Below are 14,621 nucleotides of genomic sequence, written 5' to 3' on the forward strand. Positions count from 1 at the left end.
TTAAAAGCTTTCAATAAACTCTTAATAAATAGGAAATTAGCTTTCAGCTGCACTGGGTCAAGTAATCAGAACCCAGGAGATGAGAAAGAAAACAACAAAGTCAGCTTAAACTTTAAACAAAACAAGTGGGCATGCTACAGTGCCAACAGGCCAATCAAGTTCAACATATCGATTGGCAATGTCACATTTTCGTCTATTTGCTGGCAGGGGGTTGAAGATCCAAACCTGAGGCCTATTCTGTTCTGCCAGTGACCGTGCTGATACCACAACTTTATCTATGAGCCAGGACAATCAGCAAAAAAACTAATTTAATTTGATAAAAAGTATTCCTCAAAGTGCAGGTCTGAGCGGACACTTAGTTTGGCTTGATTTAAATCAGTTGTCTATGGTGCCAACTGTAATCTTACACCGTGTGTTAGCTAAAATAGAATTAGGGAATTGTTTTTGCAAAAGGGAGGGAAATCCCTATTCTATGGTCGATACAAAATACCTGTAATTTAATTGCTGTTGTTTATTGATGTAGTTTTGCATTAAGCCTGACTGTAAGAGTGAAACCCAGGGGGACTCAAGCTGCCACATTATATTAAAGTTTGATTTGAATAAGGCTCCAGGAGGAGTCCTTTTCCCTTTCAACTCTTTAGACAATAATCATCAAAAAGGACATAACATGCAAGCTTAATCCTTTTGGGCAGTAACGAACGACTTTACAAGATTTAACAACAAACTAAGAAAAAAGGGCCAAACCCAAGAGACTGGAGGAGGATCGAGTGTAGTGGTGTCATAAACACCTTTAAGGAAGTACTCTCTATGGAAATAGTGTGTGATCCATCCTGTCTCAACTAATGTGTCAAAGAAAGGGTGGCCAAAAGACTGAATCCAGAGACGTCACAGGGATGAACCTGCACTTATGGAGTCACTCTCACAGAGACATTATTAATAGTCTGGTTTGAACAGAGTGTGAAGTGCAGTCTTGAGACAGGTTGTTATCCTGCGTTCGTCTCTCCTGTAATTTGAGCTGATTGAGCTGAACTTCAAGTCCCATCCACCCACATGCATGGGTGAGTTTAGTGATTTCATCATTTTCATACTGTGATTATGTCTGTTATGCAAGTACATGATGAGTAAATGATTAAAGAAGTGTATATTTTTGCTGGGGTCTTTCTCCATATTCTTAACTGAATATGCATAGTATTAGTGTTATTTAGAATACCTTGTCATTTGAATACAGACTCAATACATAGTTTGTTGGCATTAAAAACCTAACTTCCTAAGACTGTACTACAGTGACTAAGGTTCATGACAAAGGTGGTGACAAAAATAGTAACATTAAATTTGGTTAAGCTTTGATAAAATGGTGACCTGCTCAAATTATAAAAGGAACTGTAGTACAACTAGAAACCATTTTTCTTTGAATATAAACAGAAAATAGTTAAAAGCATTCTATTTGTTAAGTACCGCATTTTTCTCTTCACTTGCTTCTTTCCTCCTTAATGTCTACTTGATGTGCTTTTCTTCTCTCGCCATTGTTCTTTATTTTACTCCCCCCTTCTCTCCCTCTCCCTCAGTCTCTGCTCGACTCTCTCCCGCCGCATAGCTCCAGTGAGCCGACTCCCCGCCAGGCAGTGCGGCCCAGGAGGGAGCAACCAGCTGAATTATTGAGAGCATAAAAACGCTGCCGCTAATGGATCCTGAATAAACACACTGGCTAAGCTGCTCCCGCGGCTTCCTCTGCTGCCACAGGGCATCAAGCTGGAAAAACTGAGGTGGAGGCGGCAGCGATTGGAGGCTACGTCGGAGGCTTTGTCTCGGGCTGAGACGCAGCTATGACAGCCTGGCCATGTTAAAGCTTGAGGGGTACGGGAAGCTAACCTGATAGAGATTCTTGTGATTAATTGACATCGGAGACAACGAAGGATGTAAAACTGTTGGATGTTTTTTTCATTAGCGTATTTTCAGCGTTACCCATTGTTGCTTTAAATATCTAAGCCGGAAACCAACGTGGTCTAATTTAAGGGACAGAAGGGTAGTGAGGAAGGAAAATGTTATTTTAATGGAGGACAATCAAGAATATAAAGCCTTGTGGAGAAAGATGACAGAATCATTAAATTATATAGACGTACTAAATCCCAGTCTGCCACCTTAAAAAAAAATAAAAAAATCCCATTTACTTCATACTTTCTTAAAACAACCAGCCTGGACTATTTATGAAACATTTTAAATATTGAGTAATTCCCTGATCTCATCTCGTAATCAAAACACTGAGTAAATATATGATCCTGCTGAGTGCTATTTTTGTTTTATTTGTAAGAATAGTCATGTCCTGTCCAAACAAATGGACACACATCATTTAGTTTCAAAGTGGTAAAAGATTATTAAGGTATTTATAGATTCAAGTAGTGAGCCAAGACGAACTCACGAAGAGTGTGTGAGAATTTGAATATTCATAAGCATTTAACTATTTCTGGATCTAATTCCAAAGAAATAACCACAGCAGGAGCGTCTTCATTTTGTTCTGTGATAACGTACACACTCCGAGGGAAATGATAAGAGATAAAAAGACGAATGGAGATGTTATAAAAAAATTTTAAGAAAAAAACGCTGGCCCTGCAGCAAACTGGAGCTTCCAAGATTATGACTCAGCTGAAAATCTGTGTACGCCTGTGTATGAATCCTGTTTCCTGCGGACTATTTGTTTGAGTGTGTGTAGAGAAGGTGATTCCCATATGAAAAGGGATGAAAAACACTTCCTCTGACTTATAGAAATGCACTGTAATATAGCACCACTGCCTGGCAAATCAGAGCAACTAAGGGGAAAAAAGGGAGAGACTTAAAAACTAAGATGCAACTTCAAAATGGTGTCATTCAATGAAGAAGAAAAACAAAACAAAAACACCCAAGAGCAGCCATTATAACGCGACTGAAGCCCATGGGCAATACGTACTCAGATGCTTGAAACACAAACATTTTTGAAACTGTCAATTCGTCGTCACACTAACTTCAAGGTACATCATCAAATGTGATTGATCACTTTGGAAGCATAATGAGGATATGCAAGTAAGTTGGTGTTGCTGTAGGATTCATGGCACGGTACATCAAAATTCCATATATAGGCCGTTGAAATACGCCCAGAGTCAACTTTGTAGGCTTAAACGACTACAGCAAATACTACTGAAAGGTTGACCTCATAGTGGGGCAATTCAGGACAACTTTCATCAGCATTGTTTTGCAACATAGTCAGTCAGTCACAGTTTTCAAGTGCTGTGACATGGCTGTTAAAAGGCCAAAATACTTTGCAAATATTGTGCAAATGCAAAGACTTTTGCCTAAGTTCACCCCTTGGGTCTAAGAATATGTACGCACACACAACATTAACCTTTTAAGTCTCCAACCTCAGTTCAGTAGGTCCAGAAATAGAGGCTGCCCCTGGCCTTGGCTGTCTGACTTTCTACTGCCTTATGTACTTTCCACTGCACAGCGTTTTGCAAACAGCCGTATCAGATGTCAGAGTGCAGCCAACAGGCATGAACTGAGTCTGTCTGTCTCAAGTCTCTACAGTGCTAGTTGGATGTTGGACTTTATTTTTTTTTTTAATTATTTTTTTTACCTGTGTGAGTGGAATCTTCTGAGTAAGTAATTAATATCCAGAGATAAAACACATTAAACACACTGATGAGCTTACCTTCTTCTTGTCTCTCATGGAGCTCTTGCCTCGCACCATGATTTTGCATCCTGTCTCCGCCTCCAACTGCTTGGCTGTGAGTCCACGAGGGCCAAGGATTCTCCCCACAAAGTTATACTGCAGACACAGAGAGAGAAACAAAAACAGTGAGTCTAAGGGTGAATATGGAGCAGGATTTAACAGGACGTCAGTATATGAAATCAGACCACAAAGGAGAACAATTAAAAGAACCTATCAATAACAAGGGCTGAATACAAACAGTCAAGTCCATCTTGAATTTGCTCAACATGGGACAATAGACAGTATTGTGTGTACATACACATACACAAAGTCAAACATAAAGATTCCACTTTTCAGATCTTCCACATTCCAATTATTGTGCGGACTTCCTAATAGAATCATTTTAATAAGTATTGTTTTTATCTGCCTGACCACAGGCTACACTGGTGTTGGGCTTGTGCTTATGAATACTCTTGAACAAAAAATAGAAAATTAACTACTGGGAATTAGTTTGGGTGGGAAGAAAGCAAGTGGAAAATGGAGTAAAAAGGGTGATGAGGGGGAGGTGAGTTCTGAGGTGAGGTAGTGTGCGTGACACAATTTTCTTATCATGGCCCCCTTTCACTGGTGAGTGGCTTTGGAGCTTTGTACCAAAAGGAAACGTATTTACTGTCGTAATCCTCTCCACTTGAAACTGGCTTCCAACGGGATAAAGGGAAAATGTGTTGAAATAATCCAACACAATTTTCAGCCAAAATAAAAACAGAAGGAGAGGAGGAGAGCTGGGGAGCACAGTGACACATAAAGAAGTCACAACCCCCCACCTCACACCTTTTTTTCTAAACAGTGTGCACAGCATCTGGTGGAGTGCACCATGGGTAAGACTGTCTGACACTGTTAAAATGGGATATTTTTTACTTAAACATATTTTCATAAAACTGAATTACTCAAACGCTGACTGAAATAGCTTTCCTTAACAAAGAGAAGCACAACTGTGCGTCTCTTGAAGTGTTACAATGGACCGTGACAGAGCTGCTTTCAATTCTTAAACACAGTCACATCTGCTTATGCACACCACTGCATCAATACCTCTACAAAATCCAAAAGGCCATCAGAGAAGTCACATTTGATTTCAGAGGGATTACAAATTTGACGCGATGTTGGTTTATTTCCCCTAAACTACGTAAATAAACACTTGTGAGGACGGTCAGAAACTCTGGGCTGTTTATACCCCGTCCCTGTCGCAGGGCTTGCCTGCAATCATAGCCTCTCCGATGCAGGAAAGACACACCCTGTGGCTGGAGCGATGCTGGAGCCGGCCTGTAGCATTGAACTACACAGGCTTATGTGTGTGTGTCTCTGTCACAAGGCAACTGTCTGGTTGGTTAACTTGAATCAAGGGAACTGGTGCAGGGGATATTTGTGAGAGAGTGTGTGTGCGCCTACTGAGGGATGTAGGGGCACCTGTCCTCTGAGGTCAGCCACCAACAACGCATGGTGGCATGCTTCTGACTTGTGTGTGTTCAAGCGCACACACACACACACACACGCCACAAATACACCGCCTCAAGGAGCACAGGAGAGAGCTGTCTGTCTGCATCACAGCACCCATTGCAGACAAGGGTGAACCCAGAGCTGTGGGCATTATGGTGGCGCTCCTACACAACACACACACACACATAGCCTCTAACCTATTACACAAAAGCTACAGTGGTAATGTCCTGGGTGTAGATAGCAACTGCTGTACCATATTTATAAAAAAAATTAAAAAAAATAAAAGGTAATTTGGCACACACACAAAATGTAAATCTACATATGTAGGCTCCTGTGCAGGTATGACATGTGACAGTTCCTACCAGCCTACATATCTTCCATCAGATCTACCCACTATAACTATATTATATACATAGAGTAGCTGATTTACAGAATTAGTCAACTAGACAAGAGTAAGGGAAGAAGTATATTGGATTAAAAATATGAGTTGCCCGCTTGTTAGAATATTCCAAAATGACATAGAAAACACATTAAATATTTTTTATTCCCTGCCCTTCTCTCACTTTGTTGCTAGTATCACCCCCCCTCTCCGACAGTGGAATCCATTTCTCTGCGGACATGAATATGTTGATGACAATTGCACTTGACAGTAAGTAGGGGGCCTGATGAAGGAAGGCTGAGAGAAATAAACAGAGAAAAGGTTGGAGACATGTTGTCACAAGAGCAGAGGGGAGGAAAAGTCACAAATGTCTTGTTTTTCCAGTACTGGGGGAGGTATAATGAGTAAGGAGGGCCAACATTGCCACGACATTCTCATAGTTTTCCCCACTCTAAGTGTAGCACTGAACTTTATACCAGAGGTCGCTCAGGGATAAAGGATTAGGGCAGGCGTGCCTGTGGCTCAGGTTTTATTGCCACATGGATGTGTATTAATGACAGAGGCATGTGCACAATCTCACAAAACACATGGGGGAGGGGGGAGGGGCATAGAGCAGGCGTCGAGTCTGGCCGAGCAGTTACCACAACTTATACTCACTAACATCACTCAAGCCAAATTTCAACGCAAACGCACATCAGATGAAATGACTGTGTTTGTGCTTCAAGCATCGCACCACAATCTGGCACTGAAACAAGAAGCAATCTCATCTTAATAAAACCTGGCAATTCAGAGTGCAACTCGGATAAAAGTGATGCCAGAATAATCTCAGTGATGGAATAAAGCGCAATGTTTCATATTTACTAGATGGCTCCCTCTGCTCCCCGTCTGTCTGCACTGCACTGAGGGTTTGACATCATTCTCAAGGATGTTGATATGCTGTTAGAAAAGGTGACCTCCATTTAAAGCCACTGGAATGTTAGAGACAATGGAGAGCCAAGGGGGTGAGTTATCAGAAGGGTGCAGGGCCATTGAGCCTGCCAGGAACTCCACTACAGCTAGAGGAGTAGAATAGATACAGTGCCCTCTCTGCCAAATACACTATCCGCTCTTCACCTCCTTATGCTTATCTACCCAGCCCCCTACGCACTTACTAAAAAAAGCTAATTTTTATCTGCTCTATTTCTGCTGTTACATCAACTCCACTGGCTCCCTGTACTGAGGTCTTTAGAAAAAAGTCATTTCTGGGAACCACCATGTGTTTTTTATTTATTTCCCTTTTTAAAAATCCAAAAGTGGAATTGTGTTGATTACAGTCAAAGGTTATGTTTTTCCCCCACTGCTGCCCGATCCCCCAATGAATAGACAGGGAGCAATAGGCACCATTCTGGGGTTTAACAACACAACTGCTGTAAACCAGCTCTGTTTAATCAGACGCTACCGTCCGCACCCATCTGGTGAACAGAATAATGCTAAAACTTTGAGTTTTATTGACTCGGAAACTCTTAGCAGTCTTGTTTTCATTTGGCTCTTATTTACTCTTCTCATTTACAGAATTAGAAGATTAGAGACACTGGGACCTTTGGTGGACAGACTCCTTTCCTCGCTCCTCTGTGTCAGTTTCATTTTATCTCGGTTTTTCAAACAAATACACAATTACAGAGAATCGCAGTATATACAAACATAGTTTTTGTGCAAACACAGATGCACACCATTTGCACATACACACAAAGCCCCCTCCAGGACAAGGGCTTACACTGACATTAAAGGGCCTTTGTTTAGCCCCAGTTATCGCTACTCCACAGGCGGGTTTTGTTGTGAGCATATCTATGTCCATGTCACTGTGTGTTTATGAGCACACACACACACACACACCAGTGTGCGTGAACACACAATGTATGGAGTGAACTCTTGCAGACACCCTCAACACCTAGAGCTGGTTGTCGCATGGGTTTGTGTGCGCGCGCACTGATGTTTGTTTTTTGTGTGAACAACTGAGAAAAAACAACAGCTTCTCCCACAATGCTCAGGAAAGCAGAACAATTGTGCCTTTGACGGCGTTTGTTTGTGATGGTGGGGAGACAGGAAATGAGATCATGCTGAGGGCTCCGACTGTGCGTCGCAGAGCTTATCGAAGAGCGGGGCCAGGCCAGGAGAAGAATACCAATCACTTATTAGCCGGCCTCGCTGGGCTTATGGAAATGAGGAACAGTTCATTCAGTGCAGTGTATCAAAGCAAACAGGAATCTGTGGTTATACCAGGCACTGCCATCTTTCCCCTGTCCCTCCCACTCACTTGATTCCAACCCTCCCACAGTGTTACAAGTATCATTGCGAAAGAGCTCATACCAAAGTAATGGCTAACCATTTATCACAGCGAAACTCCCCTTTTCCTCATACCTAAGATACATTCCGTGTCATTTCACTTCAAGTTACGGTATTTGGAGGGTTCAAAGAGGGCACCGAGTTGAACACTGCTCCTTTCACACCTCCTCGTGACTGTATCCATTCATAGCGTCTGGAAACTAAACACGCTTCCTTTTTCCTCTTTGTCTTAGTACACAGGATCTTTCCTTTCCTCTTCTGTGTATAGGTTGTCCTTCTTTGTGCATTGGTCTCCCAGAGCACAAATCAATGTTTCTCTCCATCTACACACAACCTCCTTAGACACCAGCCAGCTGCCTGCCTCTCATCGCTCATTCATCTATTGGTGGAAATGTTCCATCGTTCAATTAATCCATCGTAACTTATCACGCTTTGTGGCCTGATCCCCACACCCGGCGCATGCATACATACACTGACAGAGCAGCTCTACATACCTATTCCACACAGTAACCGGACAGGAGGAGAAGGAACAGGGAAGGAGCACACAGGTGCCTTACCTACAGCAGTAAGCATGCTTTATCTACAGGGGGGGACAGAGGAGGTGAGGCCGGGGCGAGGAAGGAGTCAAAATTAGACTTAGATTCCAATGGTGACACTTTCGCCTCAAAGCCCTATAGACTTCAAAGTGCTCCATTCAGCACATCCAGCGTTTAGCGCCTAATCCATGGCTCCTTTGATAATTCTGTTTGGGTTTATTTTGGGGTTGGAGGCAGGGTGAAAATACGGAGCAGGGGAACACGGAGAGATGGAAAGCGTAAAGATTGATGTCGGCTGGAAGTTTGGAAGACGTGAGTGGAGGAAGCACAGAGCAAAGTTTGTGAACTTTTTGGATAAGCCAGGAGGAAAACATTTTTACTAGGGTGACTCTAAATAAAAGTCAGTCTCTCCTTCAGTGTTTGTTTGAGTGTTAGGTAATCCCAAATCAATTGACTGCCTTTTGACAGAGCTGAGGTTTCATTTTTAGCCAGGCTGTGGTTATCTGCAACAATCTCACCCAGAGGAGGGAGGAAGGCAGACCAATACCCCATCTTCTAATTGAGAATTGCATTAGTTTATGTGAAGCACTGAAGTTGCACTTGATTCAACTGATCAGTCATAAGCTATGCATTATCATCTTTGGCTCATACACCAGCTAACTGGCAGCCAAACAGACTCATACAGGTAAACAAGAAGGCCAACCTGATAGTTGTCCCCATTATTCAGCTGGTGCCGTCATCCCAGTGCCATTTGCATGTTCATTTTAGAGTTCAACTGTAAAAAATCCTACCTCTATACCCGTTTTCATCATAACTCTTCAATAGCCTGGATCCTATCCAGGAATATAAGCATCAATAGTAATGTATATACTTCATGTGATACTTTTAAAACTCAAAAACATTGATGTCCTGTATCTTTTGTCCTTCAGCCTCTGTTTTCAGCTCCTTCCACCTCTCAGTCTAAAGACGGCAGAGACAGACAGGCCGAGGAAGCACGAAACACAGCTTACTTAAAGATTACAAGTACAAGTTGGTAATGTGCAAAGCAATCAATGGCATTAGAGCAGTTATACAAATCGAACAGTTTACCCTGTTGCCCTTCATCATGTTAACTGACTACAACAAATAGAGTCATCTCTGTTTAAATTATCACTGTAATTGCCCTCCTCATCAAATATCTAACTAGACGACCATCCGTTCATCAAATTATCATCATCATGCATGGCTGGAGAGCAAGAGATATAAAAAAAAAATCCTCCACTCTGCCGCTCTATCAGTGAGGTGAGGCGAGGTGTGGGGCGGTACATTTTTCAGGACTCTGGTAATGACTTAAGGGGGTCAGAAGGATATCAGGAGCCGGCATGATAAGTGATGACACCCTCATGGGAGCAAGCTTAATGACTTTCCCTGTGCAGGGAACCGGCTGGTTTGGGCCACGCAATTTTACTGCAGTGAAACAGAATGGTCCAGGACATCCTGCCTGCTCAAATCATCAGAGCCTCCGTTTTGGGGGGTTTTCCGCAAATCTCTGCGGTCAAAGTGGAGCATCACGGGGCAATGAAGCAAATTCTTTCCTTCTCTCCGAGATCTGACAAAGCTAACGCACACATGTGGCATGTTGTGGTACAAACACACTTGCCTGACAAAATGATTCAGACAATCAAAGGGTTGTTCGTCTACCATTGGCCACCTATTTTAGCCGGCATTCTCCTCGCCCTCTGCTATCCATTTTGCAAGAGCACCGTCGCTGTATCTGGCGTTTAGTGCAACCCAAGATGGGTTTCAAGAAATACAAACATGCCACAACGGAATGATAGTGTGGAGCCTGACCTTTCTTTGCCACTGATATAGCGCTGTGGAGAAAGGTTATGGCTATGCAACACTACTGAAAGGCAAACTGAATGCAATGCCAATAGTAAGCACAAGTAAGTAATTAAAATATTTGAGCAAATCTTTAATGTTAGTTTATAATATCTATAATATCAGTTCTAGCTTACCTATTCATATCATCCTATATTCAGGCTTTAACTCATTTCCTGTTTTTATTTCCGGTTTTACCCGTGTGTTTATTCTGTTAAGCATTTAATACTTGGAGAAAGGCACCGTTTCAAGTTTTAAATGTATGAGACAAGCCAAAGTTGATGAGGGGCCTTTGTTCTAGCTTTAATACACTGATGAACAACAACAAAAGAAACCAATCTCCCCTCTCCGACAACTGAGTGCATAGAGCCATTATTGATCAACCACTTCATGGCTTTTTTTGTAAGCAGACAAGTCATTTGCAGTGTTCGATTGGATTCATTTGCCTTCAAAACACAGGCTAATAAACAAAACATGTAGACTTGCATGGAGCATCAAACAAATGTTCTGCTGAGGCTCTTTAGTTTAGAGGTGGCGGGCGGAGCAGAAGAGGGGAAATTGTGGGTGTGTGGGGGGGTTTAAAAGGATTCCATTACTGAGGCAAACAACTTAAAGTACCATGACAACCCCCTAAACAGCAGATAAATACTAGTGCCACATAAACAACAACAGCAGGGCGGCTTTGCACAGCTCGGACTCATCTATATAAGTGATCATTCTCTGCTGTCAGGCCTTTTTAAGCTGGCGAGAGTTCAGACAGTCCTGTTTAGCAGTTGCTCAAGAGCGTACATCTAACTGAGGGTCCCATTTCATAGAGTCAGCACCGCAAAGGTGGCGTCCGTGGCTGCATGTGTGTATTTTCACTCCTAAGCATTTCTTACTACCCTACTGACCTGCCCACATCCCACCCGAGCATTTAACAGTTGGCAAATACAAATACACGGGGGATAAAGGAGAGACAGTGACGCACTTAAAAGACATGGCGCTCAGCCTATCGGAGGCCTGAAGGTCAATAGAAATGACATGCTGAGGTGTCAGTCAGTTGCCTATCAATGCGCATGTGAGTGTGTGTGTGTGTGTGTGTGTGTGTGTGTGTGTGTGTGTGTGTGTGTGTGTGTGTGTGTGTGTGTGTGTGTGTGTGTGTGTGTGTGTGTGACCGTGTTTGGGAAAGACGCGAAGCCACAGATAGCGTTTAATTGAAGGTTGAAGTTATCAGATAGCCTGCGACTCAGCTGTCAGTCAAGATGCAGTCACCACGGTGACGCTTCACAGCGCTCTGAACCACTGACACCAGGAAATGGCTGACTTTGACGAACGGTGAGGGAGTGGGGAGACAGACACACAGGCAGACAGAATGGCAGACACGCAAACACATTTACAGCCAGATGTGGGGCACTCAGGCAAGTACACACAGGCCATAAGAGGGACACACTTAAAGGAATTAGAGTAGAGGCATGCTGGCAAGGCAAGTTATTTCGGTAGAAGTGACATGCTGCAAAGCATCCAGGCACCACGGAAATCTAATTATCTATTGGTGAAACCAGAGCAGGGGACGTGTAGGTGAGACAGAGGAAAGCCAAATCGAGCGAGTGTGACCTCGGCTTAAGGATGGGGCGGGAAAAGGTAAGTGGGAGTTGTGTTTTTAAAAGAAAGTGGAAGCTGAGAGGCAGGCAAGTGGATGGCGGGTGTCCCAAACTGACAAAGTGTGGAAAGAAGGAAACGATGGAGAAGTATTTTCAAATGCTGACAAATCTTCAATAGTAGGTGAGATGCTGCCAAGAAAACAAAACTGATGCTTGGACCGTCGTTCCCTGCTTTTTTGGAAGAAACTAGAATTGCGTCACCAAGACACACAAGCGCACACACATACACATAAGCCTCTTTTGATGCGGGGAATCTGGGAAATCAGACGGAAATGTGAGAGGGGGGGAAATATTCCCCGGTCTAATAATCATCATTACAGTTTCCTTTCCCTTTAGCAGTGGGCAGATGGGGATAGGAAGTTACATTTTTCTTCCCTTCCTTCATCAGTTCTCTCCTCTCTTCCTTTTCACACATCCTGATCGTACATCATCTCCTCCCTTACCCCAACACATAATTATTTCAGTCGTTTTCCTCTTTTTAAAACACTAGCTGGATATAGAGATGGGCTGTGCTTGTTTTTGTTTCTCAAACTACAGAGCTAGGCTCTCTGTGAAAGTCAGTTAAACACACAGTAACACTGTCCGCTGTTCAAATAATGAAATTCCAAATTTCATTTAGTCTCTGCCCACCCCAATAGCTTTAAATTCCAAAGGTCAGTGACAGCAGCAGTGAAAACAGAAAGGAGTAGGCAAAAGGAATGCCTGCACTACTTATTTCAAGTTACTCATAGTTTTGGACTTGGAATAAGGTCAATATAATTCTAAAATGAACATAATGTGCATGTAATTGTGTATGTAATAACAGTTTCACAGATTTTGCACATTAATCTTGTCCCAAACAGGAGATGCAGGGATGTAAAAAAAGAAAAATAGAAAAATTAAATTTGGACCTGCTGCTGATTTCCCCTGGTTACAATCATCACATCCATATATAACAAAGCTATCTGGCATCTTTCCTCTTTTCCAGCAGACTTAATGACCACCTTTGGTGGGAGGGGTGTGCATGTGTGTTCCTAAATAGAGTGGGAAAATGACCAAGTGAAATATGTGCAATTTTACATCACCATGCATGTGTATTGTAGTGTGTGTATAAATTTGTGTCTAAGTTCATCAGTGAGTCATCTCGGCCACCAGGGCGATGCCTAATTAACTGAGTAGCTTTCCCAGCAGCTCGTAAACACTAAACGGAGTTGCAGCGCTGCTCTGCACAGAGAAGTGTAGCACACTGAGCAAAGGGAACACCGGGGTCACTTGAGGATACAACACATTTAATAGTTTGTGTGTTGAAGTGAGTGTCTTCACAGCCACAGGTGGCACCCACTGCTCCACACATCTCCCTCACTCTCCTTTAAACTGTATGTGGCCATTTACAGGCTTAACACAGCACCCAAACATAAGTAAATGTAATGCATGTTTTTGTGGTAGAACAAAACACCGTTTTTTGCACCGGTAAACTACATTTTATATTTTGTAGAAATATCAAAGACAATGGAAGTCATTTAAAAAAATATTAATAAAGCAATTAGCACAGTAAAGCAGCACAAAGCTACTAGTAATTAGGGGACAGCCCAAGGACATGAAGTCGTGGCTCTAGAGATGAAAGGTGACTGACTGTGTTGTGGTTGGTTGATTTAGCTCGAGTTGAGAGGCCGGGTCTGGTTCTGAGGGTCAGCTGGAGCTAAGCTGATCCCAGCCAGTCCCTGGTGCCCTTTATCAATTTTGTCAGGGGGAAAATGCAACCCACGCCTGGCTGAGCGTCGCCCTGCTCTACAGTGTCTCTTATCCTTCGTCACCTCCCTCCATTCATTTCATCACTGCAAGCTGCCGGGATTACGGAAAAAAAGCGTTACTCCTCAAGACGTGACACAACCATTCATGTGGGCGCCGAAGATTACCATGAGGACAGAAAGGTGGCTGACTGGTCCAAACCTTTGCACACACACACTACATGGGCTTACATATAGGAGACGTAGACACAAAAACACATCACTCAATCTTCAGAGAAGGCTTTTACGGACTCGACTCTTGCCTCTGTTGCCACCGTCCTCCTCATCTCTAAAAGCAGCATGATAGCGCCATCGTGTACTTTTTCTTTCCCAGCTTTGTGTGTGTATATAAATGTGTATGTCTTTCCATTCTAGAAATAGCTGTCTATGCCACAGCTCTAACCAATGCCAGTGGTAAGCCTAAAAGATTTCCATCTCCTTCCAGCTGAATATTTATGGAATTGCACTTTTCATGACACCCCCCCTCCTCTCAAACCCCTCCCCATCTCCCCCTCAGCACTAATCTACCCCTGAGTCGGCCCGTAAACACCCCAGCATGACATGTTTTCCTGAGACCAGGACCAACTCAGACTGCCACCTGATATAGCATTAACGGTAGGCCATTAACAACTTTGTTGTTAATAGCAACTGTTTAAAAACAAATTCAAGATAGTCATGACTCGTGTGTTTACAGACTATAAATGAAGAAAGGAGGAAAAAGGAGAGGAAAGGAGATGTAACTCAGAAGGAATTGCACTTAGAAGTACGCAAGAATGTTCAGCATAGAGAATGAGAGAACAAAGGTATGTCCTCTGCAGTGACAGATGTTGAACTATTTGCAGCTGTCATTCAAGAGATGACCCCATAAAGACACATGGCCAAAAGGTGAGAGGACCAGCTTTGTGTGTGTGTTAACAGATATAGTAAGTTTGAATGTATTTC

At 42.9% G+C, this 14,621-nt stretch overlaps 1 protein-coding gene across 6 annotated transcripts in view; it reads right to left on the reverse strand.

The window, feature by feature from the left end:
• Positions 1-14,621, reverse strand: part of qkia (QKI, KH domain containing, RNA binding a) — a 72,066-nt gene that overhangs the window by 31,879 nt on the left and 25,566 nt on the right. For all 6 annotated transcript variants that reach the window (XM_054613310.1, XM_054613307.1, XM_054613309.1 and 3 more), the window contains exon 3: positions 3,680-3,796. In XM_054613310.1, coding sequence (XP_054469285.1) covers positions 3,680-3,796 — 117 coding nt within the window. The remainder of the gene's footprint in view (positions 1-3,679; positions 3,797-14,621) is intronic.

Source organism: Anoplopoma fimbria, chromosome 15 (genome assembly GCF_027596085.1).
Source record: "Anoplopoma fimbria isolate UVic2021 breed Golden Eagle Sablefish chromosome 15, Afim_UVic_2022, whole genome shotgun sequence".
NCBI lineage: Eukaryota > Metazoa > Chordata > Actinopteri > Perciformes > Anoplopomatidae > Anoplopoma > Anoplopoma fimbria.